The sequence below is a fragment of the Pelecanus crispus genome, chromosome 17 (assembly GCF_030463565.1).
Source record: "Pelecanus crispus isolate bPelCri1 chromosome 17, bPelCri1.pri, whole genome shotgun sequence".
In the NCBI taxonomy this organism is placed as follows: Eukaryota; Metazoa; Chordata; class Aves; order Pelecaniformes; family Pelecanidae; genus Pelecanus; species Pelecanus crispus.
The window spans coordinates 910,501-923,144 of record NC_134659.1 but is presented as its reverse complement, the minus strand read 5'-3'; the positions used below and the strand labels follow the sequence as shown (position 1 = coordinate 923,144).

At 41.4% G+C, this 12,644-nt stretch overlaps 1 protein-coding gene and 1 long non-coding RNA gene across 4 annotated transcripts; one reads left to right on the top strand and one right to left on the bottom strand.

Annotated features, from left to right (window-relative positions):
• Nucleotides 1–229: 229 nt before the first annotated feature.
• On the top strand, nucleotides 230–12,062 carry CAPZA1 (capping actin protein of muscle Z-line subunit alpha 1). The gene is made up of 10 exons (XM_075722212.1): nucleotides 230–289; nucleotides 5,092–5,155; nucleotides 5,417–5,468; nucleotides 6,307–6,370; nucleotides 7,612–7,818; nucleotides 8,262–8,341; nucleotides 8,788–8,866; nucleotides 9,360–9,431; nucleotides 10,036–10,098; nucleotides 10,660–12,062. The coding sequence occupies exons 1-10, from the start codon at nucleotides 251–253 to the stop codon at nucleotides 10,798–10,800; spliced, it is 861 nt and encodes a 286-aa protein (XP_075578327.1). The 5' UTR covers nucleotides 230–250; the 3' UTR covers nucleotides 10,801–12,062.
• Nucleotides 781–7,824, bottom strand: LOC142595074 (uncharacterized). 3 transcript variants are annotated; one of them, XR_012831698.1, is made up of 6 exons: nucleotides 7,801–7,824; nucleotides 7,146–7,264; nucleotides 6,945–7,044; nucleotides 5,397–5,475; nucleotides 4,266–5,128; nucleotides 781–1,780 (listed from the first exon to the last, which is right to left on the bottom strand). It is a non-coding gene; the product is annotated as an uncharacterized LOC142595074 (long non-coding RNA). The 3 variants fall into 3 exon arrangements; XR_012831696.1 differs by lacking the exon at nucleotides 7,801–7,824 and having other exon boundaries at nucleotides 7,146–7,628; XR_012831697.1 differs by lacking the exons at nucleotides 781–1,780; nucleotides 7,801–7,824 and adding an exon at nucleotides 3,463–3,823 and having other exon boundaries at nucleotides 7,146–7,628.
• Nucleotides 12,063–12,644: the final 582 nt, after the last annotated feature.

Here is a 12,644-nt window from a genome sequence, read left to right as displayed (position 1 = left end):
GCTCCCCCGCCGGCGGGCCGCGGCCCAGGAGCCCCGAAAGCCCCCGCATCGCCCCCGGCCGCTGCGGCCACACCGGCGCCGTCCTCGCCGTCCCGGGCGGGCCCGCCCGCTCCTACGATGGCGGCCGCGCGGCGTCTGCCCACAGCCAACATGGCGCCGGCCGCGCTTCCGGCCCAGCCCGGCGGCGGCGCCCAGTCCGCCGCTCCCGGCATGCTCCGCGCGGGGCCGGGCCGGGCCCAGAGCTGCCGAAATGGCCGACTTCGAGGACCGGGTGTCGGATGAGGAGAAGGTAGGGAGGGGGCCGCCCCTCCGGGGCGGGCCAGCACCGCAGCCCCCGCAGCCGGGCAGCGGGCGAGGGGGGGCGGGGAGGCTCAGCCGGTGCCGGCGGCCCGGCCTCCCGCTGCCTCGGGGCGGGCGGGCGGGCGGGCCCCCGAGGCCGGCCGGGCCCGGGTGAGAGGCCGGCCGGGCGGGGATCAGCGGTTACTCATCGGTGCAAGGCTTTGCATTCCGATTTCCTTATTGCCTGGGCGCAGCTCAGGTGCCTCGGCGCGTCTTTGTGCGTGAAAATGTATTTTCTGCTCCTCGGATTTCTTTTTCCAGGCCAATAAAGTTAGCAGCGTCTTTAAAAGGTGCTGTGAAACACGTTCGGTTCCAAAACACCTTCAGAGCGTGTTTTCATGTTTGCTGCTTGCCCCAGCTGCTGACGGTAACATTGATGTAGGTCCTAGAAATTATACTGGGTGGAAGGGACTAAGCAGGAGCAAATAGAGCAATATTTATTTTAGGAAACAGAGAAATGAACAGACTGTTCCTCTTGCGTAGGAATGTGGAAAAATGACAGCCTTGCAAGCAGCACTGAGTTTCATGTAACAAATTAACATGTAGCCTTTTCTGCAAGTCTGTAGACACTAGTTGCCTGCAAATGGTACTTAAAAAAATCCACCCCTACTCCTCCTTACATCATAAAACTGTTGCACATAGCTTTTTGCTTTGTTCTGAAGCGGGGCATTAAGCCTTATAGATCTTCAAGGATCCTAGAGTTTGGAGCCTGCTTTCATTTTTCCCTTAAGCTGCCGATTTCAGCTTCATTACAGTGCCATTCATTGTGAAACAAGCAGATAGAACTTAAAGGTGCAATTCATCCTTTAGTGAATATTTTAGAACACATTAGCATTGTTTGAAATGAGTATTCCAAACCAGAATTCATATGGTCTTTGGCACATTACTGAAATCTATCCAGCACTCTATAAAATATTTTAGTCTATGTCATTTGGCCTAATTTCATTTGAACTCCTAAAGTCAAAGGCATTGTCACATTTGATGTGAAAATTAAAAGTAAAGCTTTGTCATGTTGGGGTTATGGTGGTACAGGTTTGAGAGTGAGGAAGGTGAAGTAAGTCGCCCTTGGTCACCTAGCAAGTCCTTAACAGAGCTGGAAGGAGAACTGGAGTCCCTGCTTGTAGGCTACACCTAGGCTAGCCATTTAGTCTGGGAAGGAGGGGCTGTGTTGCAAGAACCTAGGGTCACCAGGTTTTTTCTCCCCACTGCATTCACCTGAAGTCTCCGGTTCTTTCAAAGCACTTGCGGGGAAGACTTGTCCTTCAAGAAGAGGCCCTTCAGAGCGACGTGTGCCCAAGTACTTTGTCTGGCAGAGTAGATGGGATTTTGCTTGAAATTGGAGCCTACATTCTACTTCATGTCCCGGCTCAGGCAACCTCGATTCAATTTAAAGTAGCTCCATGCTTAGCACAGGTAGAAAAGGATAATCTTGAGCGAGGATCTGAAAAAGAAACATGCGGCAAAGATTTACTGTAGTATCCATTTTATAACCATTCAAATAGGTCTAGAACTTTTACATATGTTTCCTTTTTTAAGTCTGAGTTTACCAGTGCTTTAAAATAAAGCAAAGAAACAGAAAAATCAATAGAGCAACAAAATTAATTCATTCCATCCCCCCCAAGCCTCACTTGCTTTATTCTCTATAGGCATATTTTAGGTAAGCTAAGGGATTCATTTTAGTTTAAGCTCTACTGCAGTGTACCTTACTGTCTACTTAAGTTCACTCTGCTGCCATTTTGCCAGCTTAAACTAATGGTTGAGCAGCTTCCCTCTCAGACACTTTCTCCATTTTAGAAACAGGAAGTTTGTTTTGCTAGTGTGCTGCGAGCTACCTGAAATGGCAGTGATGGCCAGGAAGTAGGTCAGTTTGCAGAAAGTCTTATTTTTGTGCTTCTGCAAATGAACATCCTGCCACTGTGCTGACACCACTTTGAAACAAGTCAACTTGAAAAACAAAGAGTGATTCAAATGCTTGACATTTAGAATTAATTACTCCACAGCCTGTTTCCCGCAGTCCACTCCTGATTTCAAGAGCTTGGCATAAATGCTTTGTACTTTATTGCTCCACAAGAGAGGCAGGGCTAGGGATACTTTGTAAGAGTGAACACTTTTCACTTGCAGTGTTTACTTGCTTTATAGCTGGTTTTGTGGTAACATTTGATGGAAATGCAGAGTCCTTTCTGTGTTGATTTAATTTTCTTCATCCTTCCAAGTAGAAGAATTTGTGGAAGACAGTAAAAGTCTCTCCTGTAATATTTATCTTTTTCACAAGGATCTGTTTATGAGAATCCATTGATCTAAAAGTCAACCTGTTAAAACAGTGGATCCTTTTATGAGGGTTCCATGTACAGTACAATTCTGCAGCCACAACATTGTTGGATAAACTTATAAGATACTAAATTTTATGGCTTTTTAGGGGCCTTATTTTTTCATGTGTTGAAGCACCTTATGAAAGGGAATTTGTTCATCTGGGGCGTTAATTTGCAGGATGTATTCTAGTGCAATCCTCCCACTGAAAGGCATCATGGCATGAAGTGGTACGTATTTGTAAGCGCTTTAGCACAGTCTGATATGCCTGTACTAGTGCTTACACTCGCACTTTCTTAGAAAAGCGCATGGCATCATTTCAGAAGTCTTTCAGCCATTTAGGGCTGGCTCTCAGCAAAGTCCACAGAGGATGTAAAGCAGCAGTGTCCCTCTTCATTACTGCTGGGTTACCTTCATCACCATCCAAGTTTCTGATAGGGAAACCTAACAAGATTATGGCAGCAACATGTCCTAATGACAGTTCTTTTAACAGTGAAAATTTTCAGACAGAGCTACATTTTTAGGATTGCTGTATACCTACCAACCTTACCTAAAAAGCAGAAAATGAGGAGAAAATGGTTTGACATTCTGTATTGTATCAATTACACAAGTTACAGACTTTTTAGTTTTTCATTTATATTACATAATTCTTTAAGGCATAAGAATGTATTTTTTTTAAATAGGTGCTAATTTGGAAAATGATCTATTTTTATCTGAAGCCCAATCCAGCTAAGGCAGAGTTGTTACTTCATACTGTTGGAATAAGGCAGTATACCCTTTGTTTGGAAAGGTGTTTATTTCCTTTCATGGCTTGCTTTAAATCATTATGTGACAAACAATACAAACAACAATTTCTAATTAAAACAAGGAAGACTGTTGAGAGACGCAAGTTATTTCCAGCTCTGGCAATAATTCAGTTGAAGTAGTTGGCTATATACACACTCCTCTGTTTTACTGTTCAAAATGAAAAGTAGAAAAAGTAGTCGAGAGTTGTAATGAGCACTGTTCTGCAGTCATCTTCAATAAATGTCTAGTTGAGCAAGAAAGGCTTATTGCACAGATTTGTTATCTGTGCTTATTGGAAGAAATGTGACATTTTTATTATTCTAAAGTAGAGGTTTAATTTTGTGACATTTCCTGTTTCAAGTCTTCCAAGATGATTCTATTCCCTTTGGTCCTGTAAAAATCATAAAAGATTTGATTATGAAAACCATAAACTCCTACTAATTTCAACAGACTCAATACCTAGACCACCTAAATTCTAACAATCCAAGCAAGTCATGTATATTGGATTTCAGAACACCGTGCAGTTCTATTACTTTTTAGAAGAGAATGGATTTTTCTTTTCCAGCTTCAAAGTTTGCAGGCATTCAGGTATTTTCCTTCCAGTTGGCCTTTTCAGTTATTTATTGTATCACTCACAGTTCCACGTGCCTTAGTTCTTCCACTGCTGAGACATTTCATGTCTGGACTACAGTACAGTTTCCAATAAAATACTACTTCAAGATAAGAGGAGTAACATGCCACGGAATGGCTCAGGTGATGTGTCTGCTGCTCAGGGTTAGAAGTGACCAGGGCAGCATTAGAGAATCAAAGGGGGGGGGCGGGGGGGAAGTCACCTGCTGAAATTTGGATGGTTTCATTCGGAGGCTCTGTCCAACTTCTCCGGTTCCTTTTGGCACTTTCCATCACCTCCCCCATTTCTGTCAGTTCCCAGCTTTTTACTTTGTATCTCCATAACCCTTCTGCACTTTGAGCACATCAGTGGCTTTTCAAAGTCCGTGAGGCATAATTAACTCTGGAAGCAGTCCCGTGCCAGTTGATGTAATTGATTTACTGCTCCATTTCTAGAGGGATCAACCTCTCCTCCTTCACACGCTGTTTGCTGTGAAGCAGTGGCATCTCCTTCAGCCAGTCGTCAGCAACAAACAAGTTGCATCACAGGGAATCACAGTGTCTTGCAACATACGTCAGACACTCCTAGCTATGTGGTTGTGCTGTAGGTTACCATCTAGGTACAGTGTCACTTTTACTGCAGTTGTTTCTTATTCTATATATACCTTGGCATTTAGGTTTCTGATTACTAGCATGGATCAGGAAAAAACATTGTTTAACAATGTCACTAAGAGTGGCTAGCCAGCACTCATATTCTTTTAATAGGTTAGTACTAAGCAGGTTGAACAGTTCACATTTTTCCAGGTGCCCATGTGAAGCTTGCAGTTCTTCCCGAGTACATTTGGAATTCTTCTGCTCGGTTACACTGAAAAAAAGACTGACTCTTTCCATTTTGACAATGCATGCCTAGATTTCTCCCTAAGTCTGGCACTTCCTATCACTGTCACAGTTGGTTTCGTTGGTGAATTGCTTTGGTGTAAGTTACAGTATGTATGAACTCGGTAAATTATCTTTTGTCTGTAGTTGAACTACTTTTCTGCTTCATTGTAGGTGCGTATAGCTGCAAAATTCATCACTCATGCACCCCCTGGAGAATTCAATGAAGTATTCAATGGTAAGTAAATAAGGAAAAATAATCGGTGGTGTTTTCTTCACATTTCATCTATTACAAGAGTCTAAGGCTGTGTCACAACGTGCTGCTTTTAAGGTTAAGAAGTGGTGAGGGAAAAGCATGCTGTCATTCTGTGACTACATATGCTTAATTAAATGATTTAATCATTTTAGTGTTTGCGTTTGTACAGTTGAAATGGAAATGCATAAAGAGAAACATTTGGTAAAAAAATCCAATAACCTACCTGAACACTCTCTTCTCCAGATGTCCGGTTATTGCTTAACAATGACAATCTTCTCAGGGAAGGAGCAGCACAGTAAGTACTAATATTTCAAACACAAGTCAAATTACCATCAGAGATGCCTATGTTTTCTTACACCCACCATTCTGTGACAAAGCAAGCCAGTTGTTGTATTGAGAGCAATCTGTAATTCCTTATCCCCCCCAATAAAATACATAATGGAAGGCATGGACAATTCTTTTAAAAATCCCTAAATTGGAATTTGTGCCGTAGAGGCCGTATAAAATTGACAGGAAGGCACTCTGCCCAAAAGTTTAACTCTGCAGCAGCAGGAATGTCTGATCTTGTTGGAGCATGATTTGTAAAGCAAGTGAAGCCTGAAATACTGAGTAATCCTTAGCCGAAGTTTAGAAAAAGACCTGCCCTCAAAAAAAAAAAAAAAAAAAGCTTTTAAAAATATCTTGTTTACTTGCACAGTCTCATCAGAAGGTGCTTAAAGGTTATGCATACAAGCTTTTTGATGCTAAGATTTTACTTCAAGTTAGGTGACATGTCAGTCAGCAGGTCTTTACATAAGAATATTGTTGTAAATATTACCCTACTCGTTTGTTTACCTTGCTGCTGTCTAAATTGTAGCTAGGGTGTTCCTGTTTTGCCTTGGCTTGCTCATATTCCCCCAGGCTGCCTGCTGTTCTACTTTTGAACTCTGTACTTTCCTGGTCATCACTAATTAAACCTGGCTTTAGACCTGGGTTTTTATAGGTATCGTCAATAAAAGGTATTGAAAAATCGCGTGTATTATTTGCCAAATTAAGTTGAAATTTTCTGTAATACAAATCACACCATGTACTTATTCTTGAGTCAAAATAAATGTGCATGTACAGCTAAAGTTCATGTTCTTAATTCTTAACAGTGCATTTGCACAATATAACATGGATCAGTTCACTCCGGTGAAGATAGAAGGGTATGATGATCAGGTAAGAGAAAACTTATTACACTTGAGGCTTGTATTACTACACTGTGCAAAAACAATAAAAAATGTTGTTTCATCAAGATGTTGACTAGTTTCATTCTACTCACAAGTTATCACCTCTCCTTCTTCCCCCACACATCATTATATTACCAAACTTTTGTACTTATAGAAGAAGCATAGGTGAAATGTTCTCTTTTAAGTATTGTCTGATACTACCTAGTAACTCTAATTCATTGTTCCTTAAGTAAAGCTCCATGCTGAAGTCACTGGAATTCTACTTAGAGTATGAATGATTAAAGATCACTGTTTATTTAAAGCTCACTTACAAATCCTTATGTTGCTACCTGCTTACATTTCCTACTGACAATCAGTAGTAGATTCTTAATAGGGTTTTTTTGTTTGGTTTTCTTAATTTTTAATCCATTCCCAGATACCCTGTATCTTTGATTATACCAATCTAATACTATCCAGTCTATGCTAGCAAAACAATTTTTTTTTTCCGAGAACAAGCAGCAAGTCCTACAGAAGACAGAAAGCTGGCCTGACCATCTGTTCTGTTCTCTGAGCCAAGTACTGACCTAGGTTTTCTTGTGTCCCAGATATGTTCATGGGAGGCAGATAATTTTTAAGAGGGCTGTCCGCAGAAATAGCTTTGACAAAAGAAAGTTACAGTACAACCTGCAGGAAAAAAAAAAAAAAAGTCAGTGTTTGGGAAACCAGAGAATTATGGTGAATAAGACAAAGGGAGAGGGAAGGTACAGTGCTACTTTGCCGCGTACTTTAGTTGGTGCATATTAGAAGTAGCCACATCTATATACCCTCCTTGACCAGAAGGAGAGCTATTGCAACATGGAACATGACAAGAGATGGTAAATTCCAGAGTGAAATTCTTCATTTCCTTTAGAAATGGGGAAGAAAAACGGCAAAAATAACTTTAAAAGCAAAACCACCTGTTTGTATTGTAAGGATGCCCAACTTTAAGCTAAATATATACATTATTATAATGCTGTCATTTCTAGGACAGAAGACTAAGTGCAGTATTACTGTGAAGAGCAGAGAGTTTACCTACAGCCTCACTACAACTACTCTTAGTTGACATTATTACTGAAAATCCTTGTTTCTTTATGAGACATTGTAGCTCAATGAAATAATCTATTGAAACACTTATTCAAATAGTCAGGGAAGAATGCAAACCAGCACATTTACAGCAGTGTAAGTGTATCTTAATTTCAACTTCTTTTACAGGTCTTAATCACAGAACATGGTGATCTCGGAAATGGCAGATTTTTAGACCCAAGAAACAAACTTTCTTTTAAGTTTGATCATTTAAGGAAAGAAGCGAGTGACCCCCAGCCTGAGGACACAGAATCAGCTTTAAAACAATGGAGAGATGCCTGTGACAATGCATTGAGAGCTTATGTGAAAGATCATTACCCCAATGGCTTCTGTACTGTTGAGTATCCGTCTTGTTTCACTGAAAGTTCATTGCTCCACATCAGTCAGTACCTTGGGTGGACTTTGTGCTGGGCAGTGCTGTTTGAATTCTCCATCCTCACTAGTGTTTTTGCTAACTTTGGAATAACAAAGTTTAAATTTATGGAATCTTGGAATAACAAGTTCCAAAGAGGGTGTAAATATCTTGGTACGCACACAGTGGTAAAGATGTATTGGCCTTATTTTTCACAGCCATGGCTGCCAAGCACCTTAACACCTGCAGTAAATAAAAAGGCATTTTGTGTACATGTGTGCAAATGGAGGTGTTGGACAATGTAATTAGTGGTACATGTTCCCAGTGAGATACCACAATAGCAAGCCTCCACAATGCTGCCAAGAACAGAAATTAAGAATGGCTTTCCTCAGCTCTTGGGCCTTTTTAACTCTTTTTCTAAATACAGGTTTATGGTAAATCTATAGATGGGCAGCAGACAATTATTGCCTGTATTGAGAGCCACCAGTTCCAGCCTAAAAACTTCTGGTAAGACTATTTCAACATAGTGTATTTTCTTCCTTTACTAGTCCTCAAACAAACCCATCCTCTATATCTTCTGACGCAGTCTGAAGGGCAGGTAGTCTTGGGCTTCCCAAGAAGTCCCGCTTCTCATTCTGTAGTCTGTTTCCCTTGCAGCCCCCTTGGCACTTCCCTGAAGCCTTCAGTGTGGCTCAGTGACCTATCCAGAGAGAAGGGCATTAGCAGAGCTAGATAGATACCCCCTGACATATTCCAGAGCACAGGTACACTGGAGCTGGTCTGTACTGAAGCTGCATTGTATTCAGCTGTGCTTCAGAAATTGAATTCAGTGCCATGTAAGGCACTGTGATACAGGCCGTAAGATGACAGCAGAAACAACTTGCTCTTGTTAATTTGGTTCTTTCTGTTAGAGCCTTTTGGAAATGCAGTTTTCATGCTTCGATTGTTTTTAGGAATGGTCGTTGGAGATCAGAATGGAAGTTTACCATCACACCACCAACAGCTCAAGTGGCTGCAGTGCTCAAGATCCAGGTGAGTTACTTTTTCTGGCCATAACGGGAGAAGCTGCATTGTGCTTCTCCCACAGTAACGCATTCGACTCAGAATGAGATGCTGAAATACAGCTGAGATGTCCTTCTCAAGTCAAGGTGCTATTAAACTATGCAATTCAGGAAATTAATTCTTAAAACTAGTGTTTCAGACATCTACAGTCTGGCCTGTGATGTATTATATAGCGTTACCCTATATGCCTCCAAGTCTGCTTCACTTTATAGGGCTAAAATCTATACCATGAATTCTTTTATAATTGCTCTTATTTCAACTCTAGGCGTTTACTGCATTAACATAATCTTGAACAGTCTTGACAAAGAATGAAACCTTTTAGAAAATCCATCCTGCTTTTAGTCTCCACGTAAGCAGAGAAGACTGGCACAACAATGCTGTTGTGCCATTCTGGTAGCATTTGGGGGCTCTAGGGATTATAAAATGAGTGTTAATGATAACCCGCATTTTTGTCTCTGTTCAGGTTCATTATTATGAAGATGGCAATGTTCAGCTGGTTAGTCATAAAGATATCCAGGACTCTGTACAGGTTTCAGTAAGTATGCTAAAAGACTTTGTTATGATAAAGCAAATATTTCTTAAACATCCTGAGAAGCATACACTTCTATGACTACATTCTCTTGATTTTAAAGTAATGTAATTTTAGGGTGACTAGTCAGTGTAGTCATAGTGTTTAGAGTTACATGGGAAACCCAGATTCTCAGTTGCGTAAAAGACTCTATTAGAAAGTACAGTCTCTATTGGAAAGCTTATCTTACGAGTTTCAGTTAAAGAGGGCAGAATATGCATTTCTATCTGTATGCAAGGGAAACCAAGAGCCGAGTAATAAGGGAAAGTAAGAAGTCCTGTAGTACAGTAGAGGGAGCAGCAGTCACAAAATCTGATCTATACCATGAAGGTCTACTTCCCGTTCGCTCACTAGGGTGCAGTCCTGTTTCAGTTTGGAGCACAAACCCTAGCCAATATGAGACATCGCAGTGAGTCAAAGGAACCCAGCTACAAACATGGAGCGGAAGGAGCGGAAGCTGCTGCTGTTATCCACTTCATCTATACTCAGCCTATCATTTGAGAAGAAATCTATTGTGTAGCTTTTGTAGGTTGCTCTTAAATGTACAAAAATCTATTTTTCTCCTTTGTAGAGTGATGTCCAGACAGCTAAGGAATTTATTAAGATAATAGAAAATGCAGAAAACGAGTACCAGGTAAGATCAGTGGTTGTTAAATAAATATGATGGAATCATATCAGTCTCCATTTACAGTTAACAGAAACATGGAAAATTGACCTCTAATTCTGTTTCTGGCCAAGTCTGGTATTGACTGTAAGAATTACTTAGAAAAGGGCAGTAGTATTTGTTTAAATAATACAGTTGTAAAGCTATGTGTAATTAATAATCAAGTTTGCTGTATAGTTATTTTAAAGGGTTACAAATGATGCCTGGCACAAGCGTGGAAGGGGAGTGGGTGAGTCTAAATGTTTTCCTCTGTGACAGTTAAAAATACTGAAGAGGAAAAGCGTGTGACAGCTTTTTACATTGTCCCAGCCTGTGTGCAAAGAGGCTCGACACCAATAAGTCAGTGAAACACCGCTACGTTCACAGGGGAGTTTAATAGAAACCCTTTTACTTGTGCGCACACTGGTGACTGCATTATTAATTTAGTCGATAGCGTGCCTTCGCCTTCTGGAAAGGGTTTTGTGGCTTTAACAGTCATGCTTTTTCAGAGTACCTAATTACTGCCCTAACTGAATCTTCTTGCCATTGCAGACAGCAATCAGTGAAAACTACCAGACTATGTCAGACACCACTTTCAAAGCCTTACGCCGGCAGCTACCTGTCACCCGCACCAAGATCGACTGGAACAAAATCCTCAGCTACAAGATTGGCAAAGAAATGCAGAATGCTTAATGCGGAAATAAGGAGATTTGTGAAATGTTTGTGTGCAAAAAACAAATGTGGTCCTATGCCAAGTAGATGGTTTCTAAACCAGTGCAGCATTTTCCTAGGGCTTTCGAAGTTAACAGGTTTTCTAACCTCAGAGAGAACTGTGGAAAAAATAGCGTTGTCTTTGTGTTTTGTGTTTCCTGCCGCATAAACTTCCTATTGTGACTGCATTTACTGATAGGTCATTTTAATTAAGCCACATTCATGGTTCAGAAGTATAGCTGTTTTCAATCACCGATTGTACTGGTTGGAAAACTTCCTAGCTGGAAAAGCCCTATTATAAATACAGCTGAGGGTGCAGAGCGTTCCCTTCACCCATATACAGCACTCCAGGTACTCCAGTAAGTTTGTCAAATCTGCCAACAGCTCAAGGCGCTATGCTGCAAGATACAATAAATGCAAAAGACCGTCAGTCCTCATGTATTACTGACCTCCACAAAGCAAAAAGCCTGCAGGCTTAGATTTTACTATATGAAATGAGTTTACAAGATCCTTTACAGAAACCCCTACGCAGCCAGCTCTTCCAGGGACGTAATATATATTTTTTTTTAAATCTGAAGATTTGAGCCATGTTCCCTAAAAGTGAACACTTTTGCTCTCCCCTCCCTCATGTATGTACGGTTATCAGACATCTGCATTTTTACAGAACTACAAGTTCCTGTGTTGAATCACTGCTGATCCATGTAGGCTGGATAGTGATTAAAGATGCAAATGTCTACAGAATAATAGGTATGTTGTGCTTTAATGCTTTGTGGCAGGTTCATAGAATTTGTATCACAGGTGTATGGATGGATAGTGTACAAGATAAATAAACTTGCACCAAAGTGAGAGAAAAAAATCCTTTCTGTTTTGTCTCAGTTGTGACCAGTTTCTTGTCAAACGGGATTTTGGAATTAATCTCTTTGTTGCTCTCCAAATGCTTGCTCTATGCTACCTTGTCTTTCTGTGAAATCCAAACTAGCAGTCCTTCCAGTTTCGCTCAAGGGGAGGTTGAAGGGGCGTGCGTGTGCCCTTCTCAGTCAGAGCTCGGAGCATGGATTCACTGCCAGATGAAGCGCCTTTGGTGAACTCGCTTTGCTTTGTTTGCACTTGGTTATCACTGGGCCTTGTAGGTTCAGGTTTTTAAGCTGGCTAGTGTCTTCCTATTTTTAAATACACAAAGAAAGGGGTTGGGAAGATAGGGATTGGGCTGCCTGTGCATTACACTTCCGGTTTTGCACAGTAATACCACAAAATAAGTGCATCTATCCTTTGTGGGAGGTTTTGTCTAAATAAAATATATTTGTATTTGCTGTTGAGACCGACCATTCATCCCACAGGCATCCTCTGTATCAAACAGCCTAGTAGAAATACACTGGTCTTTGTTTTAAAGCCATTTGTGTCTGTTCTTTCATGGTCTTGCTTCTGTTGGCTCCTAACGGGCTCAAGCTGTGCCAGGGGAGGTTTAGGTTGGATATTAGGAAAAATTTCTTCACGGAAAGGGTAGTCAAGCATTGGAACAGGCTGCCCAGAGAGGTGGTGGAGTCCCCATCCCTGGAAGTGTTCAAAAAACGGGTAGGTGTGGCACTTTGGGACATGGTTCAGTCTGGTCTACCCTTGATTGGTTTAGTGTGGGCTTGGCAGTGTAGGTTAATGGTTGGACTGGATGATCTTAAAGGGCTTTTCCAACCTAAACAATTGAATGATTCTGATGAAGGCAGGTCCTACAGGTAACAGCCCGAAAGCAGGGGTGGTATTGCTTGCAAACCCATGGGTGACGCTCCTATCCTGGTACGCAGACCAAGGAACCAGAGGTCTAAGAACTTTCA